The 26,571-nt window shown below is 42.9% G+C and overlaps 1 protein-coding gene across 3 annotated transcripts in view; it reads right to left on the bottom strand.

Annotated features, from left to right (window-relative positions):
* LOC149178831 (protein ARV 2-like) overlaps positions 1-26,571 on the bottom strand; it is a 434,005-nt gene that overhangs the window by 233,528 nt on the left and 173,906 nt on the right. For all 3 annotated transcript variants that reach the window (XM_089420450.1, XM_089420452.1, XM_089420451.1), the window contains exons 5-6: positions 17,248-17,293; positions 17,060-17,142 (exon numbers count right to left, since the gene is read on the bottom strand). In XM_089420450.1, the coding sequence (XP_089276576.1) occupies positions 17,060-17,142; positions 17,248-17,293 (129 nt within the window). The remainder of the gene's footprint in view (positions 1-17,059; positions 17,143-17,247; positions 17,294-26,571) is intronic.

Below are 26,571 nucleotides of genomic sequence, written 5' to 3' on the forward strand. Positions count from 1 at the left end.
TCTAACTCTCTTCTATGTACTCACTCACCTCGCTATAACTCAGATCACTTCTTCGAATTTTCTCAGCAAACCCCGCTCCAGAAAATCGAACTGACTGATCAATCCTAGCGTGTCTCCAACTGACCCTCAAGCCTCCTCTTATACTTTTTTTGTTGAATCTTCAACGGCCAAGATTAACTCTCTAATCAACAGCCAAGATTAAATTTGGCTTGATCCATGTCATTTAGAACATTCTCACCCACTTTTATATTAATACCCATTAATATTTAAATTTTCCTAAGTTTAGACTTAGGAACTCCATTAAAAATATTAATTATTTTAATATCTCTCTAACTGGGTGGAATTTCCCCAAACCATTTCTAGGTCTTGGAGATCTCATGTGCTTTAGCCTCTCCACCAATTGTCATGGCTAGAGCACATTCGATGCTACCACAAATCAACACTCCCTCTTAGCGAGGAATGTGCTCTAGTAATGCTCCACCACTGAACATCACATTGATCCTCTATCATCGGTACTTGTGCTGCTATCTGGTGCTTTCTCTGCTGCCTCTGCATTGCTGCAACCATTGTGCCTCTCGCACTGCTGCAACCTCCACTGTGTACTCACACTGCTGCAAACACCTTTGTGCATCTGGCACTGCTGTAACCCCCACAGCGTTGCTACATAGCCCAATACTCTAGCACTGCCTTGTCGCTCCATCGCATCTTGCTTCTACCAACATCCGTCATCCTACTATTGTCATTCAAGGCTCTCGTAGCCAGATAAAATCCAAGAGTTTGGGTACCTCAAGGATCCTGCCCCTAATCTTTTGTAGTCCTCCTGACTACAGCTTGACGTCACCCCACCTCTTCTCTAGAGGTGCATGAGCACTCATGGCACAGTCATCATCAATCTCGACTTCTTTCTCTGCCTTAGCCGAAGCTGCCTTGGAGTCAAAAGCCTCTCCCTTATTCTTCTTCCTGGGACACTAGGTTGCATAATGACCTAGCTCCCCACAATGGAACCACTTCACCTTGCAGATGTCCTTTTTACTCTTCCCCTATTGTCCCGTAGATGCCAAAGCCGCATCCTCCTCCTCTTTCTTGATTCGACCCCCTTTGTTGCTACTCCCCACCTTGGTCAACCGTCTGATCTCTTCTTGGCGAAGATTTTCCCACATCTCTTCCCATCCAGGAAGATTAGCTCTACCCAAAATTCTTTGGACAAATGTCTCCCAATCCTCAGAGGCTGCATTCAGGGCGGTCCTCACCATGAACTCCTGATCCGGCATGGCCCCTATGGAAGTAAGTTGGTCTCGAATCTCCCGCAATCTGAGGAGGTATAGATCTATCTACTCCCCCTTCCGCATCTGATACGACCGCAGTTGATTCTCTAATAGCATCTTTCGTTGCACGGAACTGCCCTGATACAATGTCGTCAAAGTATCCCAAATCTCCTTTGTCGTGTTCTTCCTAGCAATATGTGGTATGACATGATCCTTGACCCCATCAAGGATTATGCACTTTTCCTTCGCCATTGCATCCTCATACTTCTCGTTATCAGCTGGGTCGACTGGCATAGCCAAAGTTCTCAAGGCGAAGCCCTTGATGCGATGTCTATCTAGAACAAACAAGATCCTGGCCTTCCAAATGACAAAATTGGAAGCCCCATCCAACCTGTCCTAATCCCTCAGTCCGTTCACTTCCATCTCTTCTCCTTCTTTTCGACTACCTCTTAGATTCGACTTCCCTCCTGGAAATCTCCCTCTAAGTCCTGATTTCCCTACTGAAAATCTTCCCGCCAACTACCAATCTGATCCTCTTTGCAACTGCAACTCGGATCTGGATTTCTTGGCTAGAAATCCGTCAAGGCAGTGACTCCCGCTACCTTGGTTCTGTCCCGTTAGGTATTGTTCTACTTCGACAACAACAAAACCCCACCAGCTTCCTAATCCACAATATGCCCACAGCCCCCTATGCCCCAGCAACTGAAGAAACTGAGCCTTCCAGCTTTGCGCAATCCCAGCATAGGTTGAATCACTCCTCTGGCCAACTATGTCAAGCCTACCTGACTGAGTAGGATGACATAGCTCTTCGTGAACATCTTATGCCTCTCTCTGCCTCTGCACTGGCCCTCTCTCTGGCTCGAAATGATGACGCAGGCCCTCTGCGTCACTCCTCCTTTATTGCTTTCTGCTTAGGAGCAGCTCTGTCTCTCAGGACAGCTGCTACTGCTACAAATACTTCTGATTATGTTGGTGCCTTCAATCCTCCTGTGATCTGCAATGCTCTGATACCATGTTGAAATTTCTAAATGTTACCCATTAGAAATCCCTACTGCATTATCTGGTTTATTTCACCTACTTTTTATTCCTTAACAAATTATTTATTCACATAAATACTGAAAATAAACACAAATGTCGTCTCAACTCATATACAGATCATCAACTGAAATAATAGACAAACACACAAGGGACACCGTTATTTTTGGACAATTGTCCCCGGAAAAACCCAATGCGAGAAAACTGGTGCAGCAGTTCTAAGGGTTTTATTATTATTCAGATTTCTTGAGTACAACTAGGGTGCCAAACTGGCTCACCTAGCATAGATTTTTACACGGGAGTAATACCTCTTCTCAGAAGCAAATATTCAACTTCTCAACGCTAGTCTGCCCCACGAGAATCCTTCCAGCGCTTCTCCAAGGCTCTACATCATCCCTACTAGCCTCTGCGTAGCTCTGCAACCCTCTGCGTCAGCGTTCTACTTTTCTACGTCAGCTTTGTGGCCTTCTGCATCACCCACGCAGGCCCCTCAGCCTCTGCGCAGTCTCTAGTTGCCTCTGCATGGCTTCTGTTGCTTCTGTGTAGCCTCCTCAGTCACTGCACTAACCCTTTGGCACCATCTTTGCCTCTCTGTTATGTACTCACTGCCCCCTGCTGCAACTCAGGTCACTTGTTCGAATTTCCTCAGCAAACCCCACTCCAGAAAATCAAACTGACTTATCAATCTTCGTGTGTCTCTAACTGACCCTCAAGCCACCTCTTACACTTTTCCTGTTGAGTCTTCAACGACCGAGATTAAGTCTCTAATCAACGGCTAAGATTAGATTTGGCTTAATCCATGTCATTTAGAACGTTCTCACCCAGTTTTATATTAATACCCATTAATATTTAAATTTTCCTAAGTTTAGACTTAAGAACTCCATTAAAAATATTAATTATTTTAATATCTCTCTAACTGGGTGGAATTTCCCCAAACCATTTCTGGGTCTTGGAGATCTCATGTGCTTTAGCCTCTCCACCAAATTTCATAGCTAGAGCACATTCGATGCTACCACAAATCAACAAGAGGGAGTAACAGATCTCCACTATGATTGAGATGGTATCCCTCACAAAAGGGTCTTATCATAAGATGCGTCGTGGCATCATGAAAGCATTAGAAACAAGAGCTTGTGACATCACAACGGGAATCATGAAGGACAAAAGGAACAAAATCCATGACAGTCAAACATGAACGATATGGCTCTTGGGAGCCTCACTGAACATTCAAGGAAAGGATGAAGTCATCCAGGACAAGGCTCATCATACATCAGTCAAAAGGGAAACATCTGTTGAATAAGAATATGCAAGATCCTCAAGATTCCCTGATGGAATCCTCATGAGAGGATTCACAGATCTAGAGTGGAAGCAAGTGTTTCATCATAAACTCCAACTTGTGGAGTTCGTGGATGATGGTATGATGACGTGAGAAATGAAGCAAATCAAGGGGTTGAAGATCTTTTGTTAAAATTGGCAACTAGGGTAAAACTCCATGTGGGTCATCTTATTTATGACAGCTGATATTTTTCTTGGATTCCTATCTTCGAGAGGTGTAGGATTGATCTAAAGATCATCCAATTCCGACATGTATTTATGGAGTTATGAATTTATTTGTATTATTGACAATTTGTAAAGGTCGCCCAGCAACCAAATTACCCCAACTTATCTTCAACATTGCATTATAAATAGAAGAGGTCTTCAAGTCATTTGACACACTCATCTCTTGTGATCTCTCTCCACTCATTTGGGTTTTGGTGGAAAGAGAGGTCTAAAGGAAAGAGCCCTAATTGCAGTCCTATTGTGTTCACAACCACCACCCTATTAAAACATGCTCTAGCAACAAATTTGAATGGGTCCCCTAGAAGTTTGATCTTTCACTTCTCCGAATGATCTGTTTTTATCCCAAGGATTTTAACTCTGTGCCGAGTCAAATCTTCAATTCTTAATGGTCAAGACCCCCCTTTAATAAATCTTTGCTGCATGATTCACTCACAACCCAGTCTAGCCCTTCATTCCTATCCTTCATCGGGACTCTTTCAAATCCTCATAAACGTTCATGGTGCCCTATGCCCACACATATAATCACCCCCACTCTTTACCCCTCAAAACCTTCCATCGCATCTTTTTTCCCATTATAACTCTTTTCACTTTGCAAAGCATGCATAACTTGCCCTTTCCGCTTATTGCAATCAACACTGCACACCACTATACACCGGACCCGACAGCATTGTTAACCATAACACATATTTATTTCGAGTCCGGAGCCCCATCGCATATCGCAATCGGCGGGGTCCAAGGCTTGTATATAAGGCGCACCGCGATCTACCGGACCCATCGGGATCATTAACCACAATATATATATTTCGGGTCCGGAGCCCATCGCATATTGCGATTGCGCTTCAATGAAACCCAAGGTCCATTCACTCGCCATTGAAACATTGTGATGCGATACGGCAAACCCGCCGCAATATTAACCACAATATATATACTTTCGGGTCTGTTTCCCCCAATCGCACGTCACAATCGGTGGAGCCCGGGGCTTATGCAATATGCGAAGGGGTGATGACCGAACCCGGCGATAATTATACACCTGGGTGCATAATATTTGAAGTCCGGCCTTATGGTCCGGCCACGGGTTTTCCCGTGTTTTCCTGTGTATTTCGATAAAGTGTTGGGGTCCGGGTTTTAAAGGGAAGTATTGTATTGCGGACCCGCTGGCATTATCAACCGCGGCACATATATATTTCGGGTCCAGCCTGTCGCAAAGCGCAATCGGTAGAGCCCAAAGCTTAAACAAAAGGCGCGATGCGATATGGAAAACCCGACGATAATTATACGCCCAGGTGCATAATGTTTGAAGTTCGGCCTTACGGTCGGCCGCGGGTTTTCCCGTGTATTCCCATGTATTTCGCTAAAATGGTGCGGTCCAGGTTTTCAAAAGAAAATCCTGTAAAGTGAATGGTCTGCCATTGAAGTGTTGTTAAGGCAACCCTCGAGTAAAAATGAATATTAGGGGCAACGAGAATATGTGTCACAGCGGGCTCGGTGGTTTGGTAATTATAGTTGCTCTGCATTGCAAGATTAAATAGAAATTGTGGCTGAATGCAAGGTTTGTTTGTGATCATGTTGTCATATTTAATAATCATAAAACTAATGTTAATTATCTCTACAGGCGAGGAGTAAAAGACGCATGAGCGGATCCGGAGAGTTCATATATGCAGATGTGTTCCGTTTAAAGATCCGGCCTTAGGTATTCTCGGTCAGGTTTCCACGCGTTGCCTGTGTATTCCGAAAGTGAAATTGTCCCAGGTTTCATTATGAAGAGATGATACACAGTCATCCTCTTCTAATCAATATCTATTCATTCCCCAGGAAATGAAGCACTCTATTAGATATGCCTTCTACGTGTCAGCGGTTACACCGACTGTTCTATGTCTGTATATTTTGATTTGTATACTGAAAAGAGGGGGCAGGTGAAAAGTTAAGGGAAGACAGAAGGTCATTTCCTTTGGCATAAATATTACCTCCGGAGATGAGTGGAGGACTTTTTTTGGGCAGAACAACGTTTGATTTATTGTGAATAAAGAAGATAGTTTGGTCGAGAAAGAGCCTTTTTCAGATTCACTTGCCTCTCCTTTCATGTGTTTAGAATCAGGATGTTGTTGCTGGCATAAATATAAATGTGATTTCTTTTGTGAATATTGATAACAGACAGTTCGTGACTAGTCTTGGTTATTCAAATATGATTTGTTACGATGGTTAATTCATAAGTGATTGCTGATTCGAAACCTTGTTAAACATCAGTTGCAAGTTTTATTTGTATGGAAAGGAATGTGTATTCTTGTATAAGTAATTAGATTGCAATTAAGATTTAATACAGCCTTGTTCATCTGTGAACCAGTAATTAATTCATCAGGACTTGGAATTTATATATGATGTTTAACCTCCTTTTGTTATGCTCCTGCAGGATAAATTAGAATAGTTAGGACTAGCATAAGTAGTTATAATTAGTGCAAATAGGATTTGATACATATAGGTTAGTTGTTTCGTTTGTTGATTTAATTGAAGTCTTCCTCCAAGAAGCAATCTTTCAACACATATAGCAATTTATGGGATCCTCTAAAACCCGTCGGAACTAGCCATTCCAAACGAAAGCAGATCTAATTGGGGTCTGCAATCGGGTTAGTTCCCCTTGTTGGCATAGTGAACATTCGCCACGTCAACAAGTCCTAAGGAGAAGCCCTATACGTTGTCCTAAAGGAGTTCAAGCCACAGTAAAGAGAGGCTTCTATCCGTAGTTCATATGTGCCAAAGCCACAGTTCATACATGACCTAGTTGCAGTCCTAAATTTGCCCTAATCTGCTATCAAGAGAGGCTTATACGCAGCTCAAAGAGGAGACATATTCGCAATCTAAAAAGGCTCCTATTCACTGTCAAAAAAAGGGCCTAATACGCAGCTTAGAATGAAGTCCTAGCCACAGTTTGTGAAGCCCTTATTCCACAGCAAAGGAGACACTTATACGCAGTTGATAGAGAGTCTTAGCAACTGTTATCAAAGCCTAGATTTGGCTACAGTCAAGGAGGCATCATACGCAGGCATAATCTGTAGCAAGGGACATTAGGGTCACTATCCACAGCCAATAAGGGAACCCTAGCCGCAACAAAGAAGGGACCTTAGCTGCAGCCAAAAGAAACCCCAACACAACAAGAAGAAGCGTAAAAGGATCATGGTCAGATTGTTGTAGGTGACAGCGCAGTGATAGAGCCTGTTCCAAGTATGGGTTAAAGTCTGCTTTTAGGGAATAAGAGCCACAGTCATAAGGTGAGGTTGTGTGTTGAAGTCTGCCCTCAGACTTAGATCAGATCTACGTAGGGCTAGTTTCATATGTAGATTGGATGCTCATATATATTATGATGTTGTTTTGAGGGCATTTACTATAGTGTTGTTATGTGCTAGGCCACAAGCAATAGCATCATAGCAAGGGTTTCTTAGAGCTGCTCTCTTAGGACTATTTGAAAATTATGAAGGAAGTTTAGGACAACTTTAGGTGCCCTTATCAGATCAGCAATTCATCACAATCAAGGGAGTTTAGGGTTGCATATTGTGCCCTAACCAGAATTGCTGGAGCAACTAGCACTTGGAGGAATGTTGCATGAGGACATGCTACAACACTCTTAATGATTGAAGACTGTCATAATGATGTACTTTCTATTGCTGTCATAAAATCTCATATTTGTATATTTGTACTATCTCTTTCTCTACTGAACTATTGAAGAACATAAGAAGATTTGATCAAGGGTTCCCCACATTGGGGTTTGTCCCTGGCTGGTGCCACATCTTGTTTGCTCTTGTCTTGGCTTGTCTTCTACTGTCTATGTTTATGTTCTATCTACATTTTACTATCATGCTAATGTGATTGCTAAACTGAACATTGATATTGGGCTAACAAGAAAATTGAAGTAAATTGCTCTTGAGCATAGAACATACCAAAAGTTAGCATGGTATCAGAGCTCAGGTGAAGACAAATCCCAAGCAAGAGTTGGACAAGGTCAAAGGCTCAATGGGTTCCTTATCCCACTTCCCGACTGAACACAAGTTCCGTGAAAAGTCTGACTATCACGGATGGGAGATGTCTCTTGATCTGACATTGGAAGAACAAGAAGTGATGGATTATGTGAAGGGTAAAATCCCTGAGCCTCCATCAAATGCATTGGCTACTACAAAGAACAAGTACACCAAGGGTGAAGTCAAAGCGAAGAAAATTATCAGAGATTCCATTGACAAGCATCTCCTGGCCTACATTTCCGATCTAAACACCTCCAAGGAAATCTACAACAGATTGGTAAGCATGTTCAAGGTTAGTGATGCAAATCAAATTTTGTTCCTCAAAAATAAGTTGAAGTATATTAAGAAGGGCAAGGACGAGGATATTCAATCTTACTTCTTAAGACTGAGATCAAGAATGATCTTCTATCGATCGGAGAAGTCATTTCTGACAGGAAACTTACTATTACCACCCTTGGAGGGCTCCCAACTGAGTGGTATATATTTAGAACCACTATTATCAATAATGATCAAATTCTAGGGTTTGAAGAATCGATGTTAAGATGCATTCAAGAAGAAACCAGGATGGTGGAGCAAGAGATGCCCTCTAACAGAAGTAACCCTACTGCTTTCTCCGCTCATGCCAAAAGGAGAAACAATGCAGGGTCTAAAGGTCATTTCCATGGAAAGCCTCGATCTAAGGGAGGAAGGAAAGGGAGATGCTTTGCTTGCAATAAGTTTGGCCACTAAGCAAGGGAGTGTCCAAATATAAGGGACACATCACATGATGATGATCACAATCATTCTAGGGGCAAATTCAACAATAATGATCGAAGGAATGACAGGTACAATGGCAAAGGAAAAAGGAATGTGGGACATCAAGGAAATGGTCGACCCTCCAAGAAAGCAAGGAACTCCAGGTATGAAGAATCAAATGTTGTTTCTAATAGGCAAAAGGAGTATTATCTTATTTCGGCTCTCTCCTCTACCTCTCCTTCGGACACTTTGGGAAATTGGCTTATTGATAGTGGTGCTTCAAGGCACTTCATCGGATACAAGGAAGCACTCTCTAATCTGATAGAGAAAGAAACAAACTTGGAGATTATTCTTAGAGACGATACCACCTATCCCGTAAAGGGTGTAGGAAATGTTACCCTTCAATTGAATCAGGGTAACATGATTCATTTACAAGAAGTTCTATATGTACCGAATCTCAAGAAGAACCTGGTGTCCATTTCGGCAATGGAAGACAAAGGTTACAAGGTGGCATTCATCAATGGAAAGGTACGTGCTTGGAAAAGGAATTTTAAAGATGCTTTTACTCTTGGGTTTAGGATTGGCACTTTGTATCAAGTTGCGGGAAGTCCATTGGGGACCATGTCATGTGACACATCTCACCAGAGGTCTGCCCATCTTCATTGTAAAGCCCTACCCGATGTAAGATAGATGGTGACAGGGATGCCTGAGTTCAAAGAAGAGCATGAAGGTATATGTCTGGGATGTACCGAGGGAAAGCTTAAAAGGGGACCATTCCCCTCAAGTAATAGCAAGACCACAGATGTGGAACAACTCAAGGGGCTTGGGGTTCATGATCAAGAATCTCATATAAATAAGATGAAGAAAGCTCTCTATAGTTTGAAGCAAGCACCCTGGACATGGTATGAGAGGATCGATAGCTATCTGATGAAGCTGGGATTCATTAAGAGTGAAGCTGATCCAAACCTTTGCCTTAAGGTTGTGGATGATAGACCTCTCATACTGGTGCTTTATATGGATGACCTCTTTCTGACAGGTGCAAACCCTTTCATTTACAGACGTAAGAGGGAGTTGGATTCTGAATTTGAAATGGTGGACTGCAAGCCTGTGACTACCCCAATGGAGCTTAACTTTAAGAAGTTATGCGGTAGTGTTGCTAGACCTGAATTAGGAAATGCCTCTGAGTTTTGTCAACTCATAGTAGCATTCATGTTCTTGGTGAACTCCCGTCTGGATATATGTTTTGCAGTCAGCATGTTGAACCAATATATGGTTGAGCCTTATCACTCACATTGGATTGGTGCTAAGAATCTTCTGAGATATTTTCGGGGCACAATCGCTCATGGACTGAGATACACTGTCGGAACTGAGAGGCTGCATTATTATTCTGATGATGATTGGACAGGCAGTGTGGTGGATTGCAAGAACACTTCTGAGTGATGTTTCTCTTTGGGTTCTGCTTCAATATCCTGGATGGGCAGGAAGCAGAAGTCGGTTTCTTTGAGCCCCGTTGAGACAGAATACATAACTACAAGTATGGCCTCGTGTGAAGCTGTCTAGTTGGAGAAGCCCTTCAATGACTTGTCTGGACATGTGCTAGATACCACCGTGATCCTCTATGACAACCAGAGTGGGATTTGATTATCAGAGAATCTCATATTTCATGATCGCTCTCAGCACATAGACATCAGGTACCACTTTATTCGGGATATGGTACAACGAGGAGCAATAAAGCTCCACCACATTGGGACTGATGTACAAGTCGCCGATATTCTGACGAAGCCCCTGGGAAAGGTCAAATTCTTGACTTTCCGAGAACAACTAGGAGTCGACGAGAGACCCTCTTCTGAGGGTCCTATATGATATGGATATTGAGCTCTGGGAGCTCCGCGGGGCTTAGGTACTTCTCGGAGCAATGAGCAACCATAGGGTGAGTGGTTCAGCCTTCCCCTAGTGGTTTGCTATGTAGGCAGGATAAGTGGTTCATCCTTCTCCTATTGAAACACAATCATAGGGTGAGTCATCCAACCTTCCCCTAGTGATTTGTTGTGTACAGGGTGAGTGGTTCAACCTTCCCTTGGGAGACCCCATGGCGACATGTAGGCAGGATGAGTGGTTCATCCTTTTCCTGCTGAGACATCCTATCCATGCAGTCTGGCACTCATGGGAAGTACCTCTCATCTAGCCAAAGAGTAGGGAAATGAGAATAGGGACCATAGTACTACCGATGGACGCATCGTGTACTACCATACTCCCTATGCTAGGATGATAGTGATCTGAGATCAATTGGAACTGACTTCGGGTCAGTAAGAGTGGTATGAAACACTCTTTATTTGGAACTGATTTCGGATCAGTAAGAGTGGTGTGAGACACTCTCTTTACTTGGAACTGATTTCGGATCAGTAAGAGTGGTATGAGACACTCACTTTATTTGGAACTGATTTCGGATCAGTAAGAGTGGTATGAGACACTCTCTTTATATGGGACTGACTTCGGGTCAGTAGAGATTGGTATGATACATTCTCGATCACTTCTTCTTCTTTATAGTTCAGCGAAGCAGAGAAGAGTATTCAGGGCACTACATTGGTGGCAGAGATAGTACAGACTGGCAGATGGATTAGCAAATGGAGTTCTCCCCAATTAAAGATCTTTTGTTAAAATTGGCAACTAGGGCCAAACTCCATGTGGGTCATCTTATTTATGACAATTGATATTTTTCTTGGATTCCTCTCTTCGAGAGGTGTAGGATTGATCTAAAGATCATCCGATTCCGACATGTATTTATGGAGATATGAATTTATTTGTATTATTGACAATTTGTCAAGGTCGGCCAGCAACCAAATTACCCCAACTTATCCTCAACGTTGCATTATAAATAGAAGAGGTCTTCAAGTCATTTGACACACTCATCTCTTGTGATCTCTCTCCACTCGTTTGGGTTTTGGTGGAAAGAGAGGTCTAAAGGAAAGAGCCCTAATTGCAGTCCTAAGGAGAAGCCCTATACACTGTCCTAAAGGAGTTCAAGCCGCAGTGAAGAGAGGCTTCTATCTGCAGTTTAGATGTGCCCTAGCCGCAGTTCATACATTCCCTAGCTGTAGTCCTAAAGTTGCCCTAATCCGCTATCAAGAGAGACCTATACACAGCTCAAAGAGGAGACCTATTCGCACTCTAAAAAGGCTACTATTCGCTGTCAAGAAAAGAGCCTAATACATAGCTCAGAATGAAGTCCTAGCCACAATTTGTGACGCCCTTATTCCGCAGCAAAGGAGACACTTATACGCAGTTGATAGAGAGTCTTAGCAGCTGTTATCAAAGCCTAGATTTGGCCGCAGTCAAGGAGGCATCATATGCAGGCATAATCTGCAGCAAGGGACGTTAGGGTCACTATCCACAGCCAGCAAGGGAACCCTAACCGCAGCAAAGAAGGGACCTTAGCAGCAACCAAAATAAACCCCAGCACAACAACAAGAAGCATAAAAGCATCATGGTCAGATTGTTGTAGGTGACAGCACAATGATAGAGGTTGTTCCAGGTATGGGTTAAAGTCTACCTTTAAGGAATAAGAGCCACAGTCATAAGGTGAGGTTGTGTGTTGAAGAAGTCTTCCCTCAGACTTGGATCAGATCTATGTAGGGCTAGTTTCATATGCAGATTGGATGCTCATATATACTGATGTTGTTTTGAGGACATTTACTACAGTGTTGCTATGTGCTAGACCACCAACCATAGCATCATAGCAAGGGTTTCTTAGAGCTGCTCTGTTAGGATTGTTTGCAGATTATGAAGGAAGTTTAGGACAACTTCAGGTTCCCTTATCAGATCAGCAATTCATCACAGTCAAGGGAGTTTAGGGCTGCATATTGTGCCCTAACCAGAATTGTTGGAGCAGCAAGCAATTGGAGGAATGTTGCATGAGGACATGCTACAACACTCTTAATGATTGAAGACTGTCATAATGATGCACTTTCTACTGTTGTCATAAAATCTCAAATTTGTATATTTGTACTATCTCTCTCTCTGCTGAACTATTGAAGAACATAAGAAGATTTGATCAAGGGTTTCCCCACATTGGGGTTTGTCCCTGGCTGGTGCCACATCTTGTGTCCTCTTGTCTTGGCTTGTCTTCTATTGTCTATGTTTTTGTCCTAGCTGCATTTTACTATCATGCTAATGTGATTGCTAAACTGTACATTGATATTGGGCTAACAAAAAAATTGAAGTAAATTGCTCTTAAGCATAAGAACATACCAAAAATTAACATTTTTTCAATCAAGGAAGCTGCTGGAAGAAGCTTAGATGACCTAAAGGTAAAATGAGGTATGTATGCTTGAATTCAATATTATAAAGTCATGTCGTATGGTTGCAAGTAACATGGATCACTACTTCTATCTTGAGAAGCATGATCAAGGGAACAGGATCTCCTCCTCTGAAAGGATGCAGAAAGGCATAAGTCGCACTAGATGAAATCAACATAATATGTCCTCATATGAAATATGATTTGGTTGACTACAATTAAGGAACTCTGATTGGAAGCTCCTAGGAATGGAATGTGTAAGAGGAAGAGATCATGAGATACGCAACCATGATAAAGGCGATCAACATCCAAAAGAACAAGAAGATTTGACTAGAAAGTCTCCTCGAAAGATATGAAGACTCTGATGAAAAAGATGGAGACCCTTGAAAATGGATATATTTGGGAGATGTGTCAACATGTATGCAGCATGTTGATACCTACAAGAAGATGTCATGATAAAGAGCCATCTCATAAGGTACTATTTGATTTAATGTTATGTTTTGATTTCTTGAATAAAATCTGGATGAGTTCATGCAGGGCTACCGAAACAAGAATTGTAAGTACAAGTACAACTAGCATTCATGCGATGGATGGAAATTCTTGAAAGAAGTATGGCGAGAAAGAAGTAGCTATATGAAGAAGGTTCCAGATATGTACCAAGAAGGCCAATTTCCATGAAGAAAGGAATGACATGACGAACCGAGGAAAGTGATTGACGGTTAATGCCCTACAAGGAAGAAGCTCCACTGAATTTCATGACATGAAGGAAAGAAATTGATCAAGCAGTTAAAGGACCCACGAAGAAGAAGTTGTTGATTAAAAGGAGAGTCCCTAGTTAAGAGGGAGCTCTGACAAGTCCCTAATTAAAAGGGATTTTGGGCAAGTCCCTGATCAGAGGGAGCTTGGGTACATTCGTTTACAAGAATGGGCATATCTTCCGTAGTTAAGAGGGAGAGATAGACACAACATTCTTGTCTTCACTTGGGAAGTAAGAATGGAGAATTGGGTAGTCATCTAGCATTCGATGCTTCCAAGATAAGAGTACGCAAGAGGACCAATATTCTTTGAGGGTGGGGAACTCAAGATAAGAATAGTCCTAGAAGGTCATACTTAGTGAACACCTGGGTGGATATGTACCTTGAGAGACAATGATGAAGGTGTCTATAGTCATTGGTCTCGCCAACATTGTGCTTTGATCTGATGAGAGATAGAGCTGTTAGTCAAGGCCTTACTATGGAAACAATGTTGGTTACTATGATGCTATACAGATGGGTTACCAATCCAATTCTTCTTATGAAAAATTCTTCAGATTGAGAATAACCAAGTACCATTATCAATACCTCCCTAGTTAAGAAGGAGAGTTGAAGAAAGTGTAACTAGGTTCGGTCTTCATAATGACATGTCATTGTGACTTTTGTAAATGATGTAATGAAGACAATAATATTATTATTGTAAGCCTTGCTTCATGGGTTTCATGAGCAAGTGATTTTATTTTAGATGGTTCCCATTGAAAGCATTAGGATTTATTAATAGAATCATAGAATTAATGTCATGTATGAAGAGTTCTTCTTGAGCATGTATATGAGTCAATAAAGGTGTCTAGAAGCCCTCCAGCGACAAGCACCAGTTCCACATCTCATGTCGGCCTTGAAATGAATAAGGTTCTCATGTCGGCTCACTATATAGAGACACATCCCTTCATACACTCAAGTCGGCTTATTTATGATGAGTAACCACTATATATAGGCACCAAGGTAATTCGCATTTCCTCAATTCAGTAATTTGGATTATCCTCTGAATTCGGATGGGTAATAACAAGAATACAGTTCGGATCCATAGAACAAAGACTAATTCGGATGGAAGGAGCAGCGAGAAAAGATGATCGAACAGTGAAGAAGTCTAAGGACTAGCTACAAGTACAGTGATTCGGATATCTCTCTCTGAAGTTCAAATGAGGCTACAGTTATCTCTGAATTCGGATGGACAGAGGCAGATTGAGGTTCGGATACATCTCAGTGTTATTCGGATGGACATTGGAAAGATCTTTGTGGAATCTACAGAACGGAGCTATCTCATAGTCAAGGGAATTTGGATCCCTTTGAGATTCGGATTACAGAGAAAGGAGAGAAGTTCAAATGGGTCAGCAAGGAGTGATGAAGGGACAGCGAAATTTTGGAGCTACTGTTCAATGTTGAATCAATGTGTTTCAGTGTTGTTGCAAAGGTCACATTTTGGTGACACGACATTGACATGTCTCATCTCATTGGGGAGATGATCTCAGTGCTAAGTAGGTCGAAGAAGAAGAGGAATCAAGAAGAAGAAAATAGTAGAGAACTAGTGTCTTGGTCTTGGAGTGGCTTATAGGTCAAGGGTCTTGGTCTTGGTATTCGTCAATTGGAATCTCTATAAGAAGAATTTGTGTGGGTTTTCCTCTCAAAGAGTGAGAGCTTTTGGCCCTAGCAAAAAACCAACATCTTGTGTTCTTGTCTCTTTTGTTTTGGTAACTATTTGATGAAGTAAGAAAACACTCTCTAATAATAACAAGAGAAGATTGTGCTAATAAGAAAAAGTAAAAAGTACCTCACAAAGAGTTATCATTGTGAGAAGAATCTTATTAACCTAATTGCCCTAGATTCTTCAACAAGGACATAGTATTCATGACATGATCATTGTTATGTGTGATGTAGAACTAGACATATTACACATCTTATATATTACTTCTCTTTTCATATTCATGTGTCAATGCATTTATTTTTTTGTTGTGGAGGCTTTAGATATAAAAAAAAAAAGGAATTTTTTGCATTTGCCGATTTTTTCCCAATTTTCACGACTTTTTCCAATTTCGGACCCTCGCTGATTTAATCCCGATCATGATTATCGCAACATTGGGATGTTTATATTCTAGTAAGGCGGCCCATCTATATGGAAATGATGAATACTTGGAGGCATATGCATTGTTGAGAGGTACCACGAAATGAGAAAAGAATTCAATGATTTGGTCTTTGTATATCAAAATGACCTTCTAATGTTGTGTTGGTTAAAGCTAAGGAAAAGTATGATGCACTAAACTCTTTGGTTGTTTTTATAGAAGAGAAATACATTAATCATCCAATTTAAAGAAGATAAACCTTCGGAGAATCTTTTTGGAAGAGGCCAAACCATTATTATATCAATTTTCAAATGAGATATTAACTCTTGACATTGCAAATAGTGAATAGGTCTTTGATCTCATGATAAATCAGATTTGAAGATATGATATGGTGTTGGTTGATCATTTAATTAGAAGGTGTTCTTACACAATCTACTTCATCTAGGGTTTCATATGTGTTGATTTTTATATAGTTCATGGTAACATGTTTTTACTTGGCAGTAATCTCATGGTTGTGATGGTGCACTTTACACAACGGCCCTCACTTATTCTTGCACAATCTAGAAATTTGTTTTTGACTTACTATAGCATATCAATGTGTGTTTTGGTTACATCTTCTCCATCATGCTAAATCCTTCTTGTCCTTGGATCCTAACTCCATCGCCCACTAGATAGACACTGGTTTTTATAGTCTACTATCACTTTATTACCTTAATTTTAGAGTACATTATTCTACAAATCTGAATTTTATATCAAGTCTTGCAAGGAGAGATTTGTAGTGTTATGAGGGAATCTCCCCTTGTGCTGGAGAAGAGCCAGCCTAAAGTGAGGAGGATAACTGATGAGATGACAATGGGTGGTGTTCTCAAGTTGCCCTAGGGTTTGTGCTTGGTGATTGACTTATTTTTGTGTAGATCGTGGAGGTAACAATACAGTAACTTTCTATTGTCAAGCTCTCGATTATCAATGCTTTTCCAATAAACTTTCTAATGAACAGAATTACATCTTTCGAGATGACTTAAGGAACTGCTTCGCAAACTCTATAAAGTAGTGGTTACAATGCTTGAAATTGGCAAAGAGCTCAAATTCATATAAAATGATAATAGAATTTTTTTTCTTACAATGAAAAATTAAAGAGCTATGGAGTTAAAAACAAAAAGGTAAACATCCGTTAGCTGAAATCAAGTAAAACAACACTTTCACAGGAATGAAAAGAAACAAATGTTCTGAGACAGAGAGGGTAAGCATTCATTCGTATCTATCTTATGTCATCCATAGTTGTGATATAACAAAGTACCTTCCCAACTGCAACCAACAACGATGCAGGGCTCCTAGACAATTCCGAATGCATTTTGCTTGGATCGAAGACCAATTGCCTGCCTTTAAATGTTAAGGTTTACTCACTACAAACAAAGCACTTCTTTGTAAGAAAATACTGGAGTAATTACAAAAGAAGTATAAACACCCAGACGATTTTCTGGATACATGCATCTAATAGTAGAAAAAGTAATGCCGCCTTCCAAACAAGACCCTGCAAAAAGCATTAAAAAAAATTATCGACAATGATCCAGGAAAATCTTCATGAAATACAGAAAATAAGAACACAATTCATTGCTAAAAATAATAATATTTCAGTTTATTGCTTTAAGAATATGACAATTCAGCTCAAGCTAATTTACTTCTACGAATAAGTGGATTCAACTGTAACATTTACTGCTGAAGGAAAACTATAGTGAATCGTGATAAATAGATTAAAAAACAGAAATTTCAAGAAAACCAAACAAATCATGTTTCTCAGAGGGAGAAAAGATCAAGAGTATTTTGCCCTTGCCATATGAAGATGTTACTTCACAGCATAAATTTGATAAATCATAGGCATCCAAAGCTGCATTAAGCACAGCTGTACGAAGTTTCTATTCATAGGCCATTTTTTCTGTATTGCATGTTCTCATCCTCATTATGCTGTGCTTCCAGCTAATCAGACTCAAATGCTGACTCCCATCTAGGAGCCCATGTACTATTTCACGCAGCATATGTGTAGGAGCAATGTCTCTATTCCATTTGCTGTTTGGAAAGAGAAATACTCATTCTCGATTTCATTAAAAATATCGCCATATCTAAGGGACTATTTGCTCAAATGTTTTAAGGTGATATAAAATTTAAATAACATTATTTGTGAATCATATTTGTGACTGTCCACCACTAGCCGCATTAGAAACCGTTCTCCATTGTACACAGTTTAAACTTTACTTCTTAAAACCTTGTAAATGGAGGTTGCAATATGATCTTTCTATGAATCACGTGTCAAAGAGCAGCCTGACCTGAGATTCATCAGTACCTTTTCAGATGAACTGATAGATGGTGCACTACTAGGAAATCACATCATAAGGAATCTTCTACATATTGTTTGTATGATTGGCATTGTTACCACTTCTATAAGTAGAAGAACCTTGGCATGTTATGCAAAAAACACCCAAATAGCATCAAAGTAGAAAAGAGAAGTATCTCCACACCTTGAGAATGACAGAGAAGAATGAATCAGAAGCCTCTTTGAGGGGGCAGCCTCCTTTTACAATACCCCTCCCCCCCCAAGCTACTCTCGACCTAGGGTCTCTAAATGAAGTCTTGTTGGAGGAGGTGATAGGGATCAGATATCTCAGTTGACTTCTAAAATGGCAACATATCTTTCAGGTCATCTCCGAGCATGATTTCCGATACTCTTGGTACATTCGATATCCTCTTTAACACTTAGACTCATGCAAGCCCTATCTGGCTGCTCTCAAACATAGCAGCTTATCATCGATTTTCAAATTGCCGACAAGAGACCAAATCTTTGGGAAGAGTCAAAGGTTCAGGTGAAGTGGCTTGTTTGACCAAGGACTCTCTCAGGGGCAGGGGTTCTCTTTGTTGGAATATTCAACATTACTGAGGAGAGATGAATCAGTATTAACAATTTTTAACTTCAAAAACCCATATATGCATCATGTTGCCGCAAAATCTAGAAAGCCTTGGAGAGGGGTACCCTACAAGGCAAAACACTAGACTAAGTGACAACAATGGGGTGATGGCCTAGTGTCACCACAACCAAAACACCCTGCTCTTTATGGATTTTCACCAATGGGAGCACTCCCAGTATAAGTCGCCTAATAGATTTTCTAGGACTTGAGTTATAAGGTGACATAATGAGGCCTTCCCAAAAAAAGACACAATCTTAGGCACAAAGTTCCAAGAGGAGGCAACTTGCTTTCTTTACAGAGACCTAATATATTCTAAACAAGACCTAGGGCTTGATTGATAGGTTGATAGTTGGGATGGCCAAAGGTCATAGTATAGAGAAAGGGTTTCCCACAATGTATTCCAAAAAGGACAAGGTGCACGAAACCCTCAAAAAGCCCCCAAATTGAAGCTAAAACCAACCTAGGGTTTACCATAGGGCAAAGGAAATTATGGATGAAATTGAAGTGAATGCCCACCCAAAAGGAGTGATTTGTGGCAACCACTATCCTCTTGATGTTTAGACTCTCCAACACCAAAAATTCCTCTTCCCTAGGAACTCGCACCAAGCCCTAACTTGGTCGCTTGGCCTTAAAGGAGCCAAATTGGGTCAAGAGAGGGAAAGAGAAAAAATTATGGATAAAAAGTTGAGTTGATCGCCAACAAGGAAGGCCAATGCCTAGTCCTAGGGTCAATGGAGTCTATGGGTTCTTAAAAACAATTTGATCTTGTAAAGGAGTAAGGATATTTTGATGCCCTAGCATCAAAACCCTTACTCTCACCTTTGCGAGGGATCAAATTTCACTAGGGAGAGCTAACATGAGACCAACAAGGGGATTGTCATTAACATATCATACTATGAGTAATGCATGCAATAATATGACCTAGTTACCATCCAATTGTGTAATATCTCATTTCCGGGATATCCCTCAAACCCAAGCAAACTCCAACCAAACACGTCTAAATGATATAGTGACCGGGAAACTCAAAGTGATAAAAATAACAGTGGTACGATAAATAATAATGTAAACATGAAATATAAGCAGATACTCAAGAAATGCAGAGAGAAATGCTAAGCCATTTTATTATACTGAGTAATGGAAAGAGTACAAGAGGTGATCAGACAAGTAGCACCTCAACTTGCACAGGGCAAATGAAGAAATACACTCAGAATAGCAAAGGAATGGCCTCTCTCTAAACTGCGTCCAAGCTGCTGGAGAACTGTCGTGTTGCTGCCACTGCTGGAAATCAAATGAGGGTTTGGGGTTGTTCCCCTCCTCAGAAAATGCTAAAACTCTGAAATCAGACTCTACTCAAGAAACCCAGAAAACCCAAAAAGCTTTTCTGAAATAGCCAACCCCTGAAAATCACCCCCTTGGGGATCTACGCTGTCCCTCAAGGCTCTGCGCTGCCACTGAATAGAATCCTCCAAAACTCCACCTGGAACTCTGCCAAAATCCTCCAATATGCAAGGGTTGATCCCTTGCTCAATCTCCCAGCTCAAATCCTCCGTAGAACCCTCAATTCGAAACTCCCACCAAAAGAACTGCGTACCTCTCTCAAGATTGCGCAGTTATCCAAAATGCTCAGTTCCTCCTCCCTCCAAAGATCAATCCTCCTGCAAAAGACTGCTGAAAACTACCTTTCCCGAGCAGGCACTCGAAGTCCCCCGGGGCTAAGGGTGAGATCTTCGAACGAAGACACTCGATGCACTAAACAGTGCTGCAGACCAGCTAAACACCCAACGTGCTCTAAGTCGAAGTGACTAGCTCAAATGCACATAATCGAATGACAAAATGAGGAGGCTCCCCTCTCCTTTATAGCGTTGGCCTCTCTCAATCCCAAGGCCCACCTCCTCCACTGCGTGGGCCATCTCCGTGTGGTCCTTTGGCCCCCTTGGCTCCCCTTAAGTCACAACGTTGTGCTACTAGGAAGTGACTTTATTCTAAAGGTGAGTTATGTCCCCCTTTTCCTCACCTTTTTACTTATAAATAACTACAGAAGACAAAATTGAGCAAAATCGAATATTCCAATTAGCCATAGCTAATTAGGAATATTACAGTCTCCCCCGGCAAAATGTTGCTTGTCCTCAAGCAACTGAAGTGATGGATGCTGCAAAATTTTCTCACTCTCCCAAGTGGCATCCTCATCTGGTAAATTTTTCCACCTCACCAAGAATTCCTGGACCGTCCTACTCCGTAGCTACCTCTCCCTGGTATCAATAATAGCCTCTGGTTGCAACACCAAATGCCCCTCATCATCCGTGGGCGGTAGCTCATCTGTCACTATCACATGCTATCCCAATGCCTTCTTCAGGCATGATACATGAAAGACGTTATGAATCTTGTGCCTTGGGGCAACTCCAACTCATACGCAACCTGTCCAATCCTGCGTATCACACTATATGGTCCAGAAAAGCGGGGCTTGAGTTTTTCAGCCCCCTTCTACTTCAATGACGACTATCGGTATGGCTGTAATCGTAGGTAGACCAAGTCCCCTACCTTAAACTGTCTCACCACCCGACCCTTGTCAGCATACAGCTTCTGTTGATTCTGTGTTGTAGCCATATTATCCTTGAGAGCTCGGAGAATACCCTGACTTTCTTGGATCCAAATCTTGGCTCTCGGAGCCTTGCTAGCACCAAACATCACGTCAGCAAAAGATAAAGGATGATATCCATACAAAGCATAGAATGGTGACATACCGATGGACATGTGATGTGTAGTGTTGTAGTAGTACTCCCCCAGATGCAGCCACTTCAGCCATGCTCGCTGCTGCCCACTAACATAGTTACTCAAGTAGCCCTCCAGCCACTTGTTAACTATCTCTGTCTGCCCGTCCGTTTGTGGGTGATAACTGGTACTTGGTGTCAACTCCGTCACCACCAACCGAAAAAACTCCTGCCAAAACCCGCCCATGAAACGGATGTCCCTGTCACTGATGATGGTCTTAGGAAGACCATGTAGCCTGAAGACCTCTCTGAAGAACAGCTCGGCCACCTATGCTGTTGTGTAGTGTGCGGATATGGCAAAAAAATGTGTGCTTTGTCAGTCGATCAACGACAACAAAGTTACAATCCTTGCCCTGCACCATGGGCAACCCTGTGATGAAGTCCATCGAAATACTCTCCCATTTCCCCTTCGGAATGGGAAGAGGCTGCAATAATCCTGCGGGATGGCTCATCTCCCCCTTGTTCCTCTGGCAAACGTCGCACTCCCGAATAAGCTGGAGTATGGCCTCCTTGAGGCCCTTCCATGAGAACCTCTCTCTAATGGCCCTGTAGGTTTTGGTAAACCCCTGATGGCCTGCCAATGGTGAATCATGTGATGCCTAGAGTATCTTCTTCTTGAGCTAAGATCTCTCAGTAAAGAAGATCCGGTCCCTGTAGTAGATGATCTCATCGACCACGCCGTACCTGTCATCCACCACCTGCCAATCCAGAACCTCACATGCAAATCTGTCCTTCGAGTACTCTACTAAGAGTCGAGCCCTCCAGTCTGTGTCCAAGCTCATAAGAGACAACGTGGCTGGTCTACATGAAAGGGCATCTGCTACCACGTTCTTCTTACCCTTGACATACTCAATGTCAAAGTCATATGCTTGGATCTTACTGATCCACTTCTGCTGCCTCTCCTGTAGTTGCTTCTGCTCCAAAAAGAACCTGAGGCTGTTGTGATCAGTCCTCACCTTGAACCTGTTACCCACTAAATACTACCGGAACTTGGCCAATGCACGCATGATGGCCAGCATCTCCTTGTCGTATATAGAATACAACCTCTCGTGCGGAAGGAGCTTCCGGCTCTCATAGGCTATAGGGTGACCTCCCTGCATCAATACTGTGTCGATCCCCTCTCCCGATGCATCACACTCCAAAATAAATGGCTGCGAAAAATCTGGCACTACAAGCATTGGGCAGCTGCTCATCACCTCCTTGAGCCTGTCAAAGGCTCGTTGCACTGTATCCGACCAACTGAATGGCCCCTTCCTCATCAAATCTGTCAAGAGTGCAGCAAGCTATGAGAAACTCTTGACGAACTTCTGGTAGTAATTACAAATACCAGTGAATCCCGAAGTTCCGTCATGTTCCTCGGCTCCGGCCAATCTCTAATGTCCCTAATCTTCTCCTCATGGACTCTCACTCCGTCCACCCCTATGATGTGTCCCAAGTACAACATCTTCGTCAATCCAAACTCACACTTGGAGAGCTTGGCATAGAATTGCTGCTCCTCCCAAGTCCTGTTGTAAATGAGTATATCATCAAAGAATACCAACACAAACTTCCTCAAGTGACTGCGGAAGATGTGATTCATGCAACACTGGAATGTAGCTGGGGCATTGGTTAGCCCGAAGGGCATCACCAAAAACTCAAAGTGCCCATAGTGACACCTGAAGGCGGTCTTGGGAATGTCCTGTTCCCTCACGCAAATTTGATGGTACCCAGATCTCAAATCAATCTTTGAGAAGAACCGAGCTCCTCTCAACTCATCGATCCTAGGTATGGGGTACTTGTTCTTCAGGGTCTTCTTGTTCAGGGCCCTATAGTCAATGCACATCCTTAATGTGTCGTCCTTCTTCACCAACACCACAGAAGAAGGAAATGGACTCGTGCTCGGCCGAATGTGCCCGACAGCCAGCAACTCCTGAATGGCCCGCTCAATCTCATCCCAATAGGCCTTGGGATGCTTATAGGGGATAGTAATCACTCCCTGTATGCCCTGTTCAAGCTCAATGGTGTGCTCAAACCCCCGGTCCGGTGGCTGTCCTGGCGGAATCTCCCCAAATACTATAGCATACCGGTCGAGGATGGACTGTATCTCTGGGTGCACTGTTTGCCCTGTAGTCCCTGCCACTGATGCACGTAGCTCCACTGCCCACTCTACGTCTCCTTGCCGAAAGACTACCTCCATCCGATGAGCCGAAATAGTCTAAGGCGGATATGTGTGTTGTCCCCGTATCTTCTCATGCTTCCCTGTCTTCTCATCATCCCACTCCATCTCTAGGGTCTTCCAATCTGTCGTGACCTTCCCTAGAGTGATAAGCCACTAAACACCCAATATCATGTTGGTATCCGGAATATCGACCACAAAAAAGTGGTCAATCAATGTGTAGGTGCCCATCGTCACTGATAATTCTGGAACATAACGAGCACACACCATGGTCTGATCTCCTGGGACCAAAACTGAAAAGCCATCAAAGCTCTCTTTCTGTATACCCCTCCGCTCAACCATCTGTGCATCGATGAAGTTGTGGGTTGCCCCACTGTCAACCAAAACTGATACCCACTGGCCACGTACTGTCCCCCATATGCGCAGCGTCAAACACTTGGGGACTCCTCACAATGCTGTAAGGGCCCCTCCGGTAGGTGCAAAAGCTGCACTACCTGCTGCTGCTGGTGGAGGTGGCAAGCGATCTTGCGCGGCATGACTACCTCCTGCCTCCACATCATCCTCCTCATCCTCTTCCCCTCTACTCTCGGAGAAGACCTCAATAAAATGTGCCTTGCCAGCAGCACATCTATGTCCCGGTGCCCACGGCTCCTGACAGGTAAAGCACAACCGCTTCTTTTTCAACTCCCTCCTGGCATCATCATCAATTTGTGCTCGTCCTGGATTCCCCTTTGGAGGCGGAATCCTCACATCCTTCCCCTTAGGCTGGAAAGCCTGTCTCTGAGGGTAAGGTGTCCGGGTCCTTGGTAAGGCATCCTGTAAATCCCGGGTCCTACTAATAGCATCCTGGAGTGTGGCTGGTCTAGTGGACTTCACTAGACCCCGAAGTGGCTTTGCTAACCCCTCAACATACATGTAGATCCTCCGTGTCGTGGATAGATCAGGCACCATCACTGAAACCCTCAAAAAATCTGCAATGTAGGTCTCTGGGTTTCCGATCTGTTTGAGTCTTGTTAGCTCAACAAAATGTTGTTCCGGATCCCCCCGGTCGAACCTCTCTATCAGTCTCCTGGTGAACTCAGTATATGTCGTCACTGTGGAGTGTCCGAGTGTAACCAACCGATGGAACCACCAATCCTGGGCCTCACCATCCAAATGTAATGTCGCCACCTTGATGGCCTCTGTCTCCGACATTTGGTTAAGCTGGAAATAGATGTCCAGCTTCTCCACTCAAGACTGTGCCGAACTGTTTGATGAGCCATCAAACGTAGGCAAGTGAAATCTACTAGCTGTGCGGTGGGTGTCTCCATCATGATAATGCCGGTATCCTCTGTGATGGTCGCGGGGTCTACTATCCCACTGGAGCTGAACAAAGTCTCTGAATGAGAGAGCATCCCTGAACTCCTGCCCATAGGTCTGGTACTCCGCAAAATAATCGCCCATATGACTAGGCTCTACCTCCTGCTATACTCCGATCCCCGTATCTGCTCCTAGGAAAGTGGGGATGGTAGAGCGTATAGGGGCATGTGAGGCCACCTGCTGAGTAGTGGCACCCTGCTCTGGCAAATGGTGGGATGCACCCGATCCCTCTCCAACCTGGAAAACTCATGGGCTCTCACACTATCTAGCCTCCACTGTCGTGAATCTCTGCCCTATCACCTCGATCTGCCTCGACAGGTGCTGCACTGATTTGAGGAGCATGTCTGCAAATTTCTTCCCGTCATCATCTGCCATTGGATCCTCCTGCTCTGCGTTCACCACAGTCTCCTCCTGTTCTGTGTCCACCACCTGAACACAGTCTCCCTCTCCATAGGTGTTCTCCAACCTACACCCAATGTCTCTGTATCTCCTACCTCTGTAACAGATGTAGGGCTTTTCCCCCGGTGTCGTAGATTGCTAGCTCCACAAGCTGAGCCAGATCTATGCTCTGATACCACTGTAATATCCCATTTCCGAGATATCCCTCAAACCCAAGCAAACTCCAACCAAACACGTCCAAATGATATAGTGACCGAGAAACTCAAAGTGATAAAAATAATAGTGGTACGATATATAATAATGTAAACATGAAATATAAGAAGATACTCAAGAAATGCAAAAAGAAATGCTAAGCCATTTTATTATACTGAGTAATGGAAAGAGTACAAGAGGTGATCAAACAGGTAGCACCTCGACTTGCACAGGGCAAGTGAAGAAATACACTCAGAATAGCAAAGGAATGGCCTCTCTCTAAACTGCGTCCAAGCTGTTGGAGAACTGTCGTGCTGCTACCACTGCTGGAAATCAAATGAGGGTTTGGGGTTGTTCCCCTCCTCAGAAAATGCTGAAACTCTGGAATCAAACTCTACTCAAGAAACCCAGAAGAACCCAGAAAGCTTTTCTGAAATAGTCGCCCCCGAAAATCACCCCCTTGGGGATCTACGATGTCCCTCAAGGCTCTGCGCTGCCATTGAATAGAATCCTCCAAAACTCCACCTGGAACTCTGCCAAAATCCTCCAATATGCAAGGTTTGATCCCTTGCTCAATCTCCCAGCTCAAATCCTCCGTAGAACCCTCAATCCGAAACTCCCACCAAAAGAATTGTGTCCCTCTCTCGAGACTGCACAGTTATCCAAAATGCTCAGTTCCTCCTCCCTCCAAAGATCAATCCTCCTGCAATAGACTGCTGAAAACTACCTTACCCGAGCAGGCACTCGAAGTCCCCCGGGGCTAAGGGTGAGATCTCCGAACGGAGACACTCGATGCACTAAATAGTGTTGCAGACCAGTTAAATAGCGAGCGTGCTCTAAGTTGAAGTGATTAGCTCAAATGCACATAATCAAATGACAAAATGAGGAGGGTCCCCTCTCCTTTATAGTGTTGGCCTCTCTCAATCCCAAGGCCCACCTCCTCCAACGCAGTCCCTTTCCTGCCACGTGTTCCTTTCCA

Source organism: Pinus tabuliformis, chromosome 4_1 (genome assembly GCF_031772625.1).
Source record: "Pinus tabuliformis cultivar Carrire ecotype Pingquan chromosome 4_1, CPIR1, whole genome shotgun sequence".
NCBI classification, from domain to species: domain Eukaryota; kingdom Viridiplantae; phylum Streptophyta; class Pinopsida; order Pinales; family Pinaceae; genus Pinus; species Pinus tabuliformis.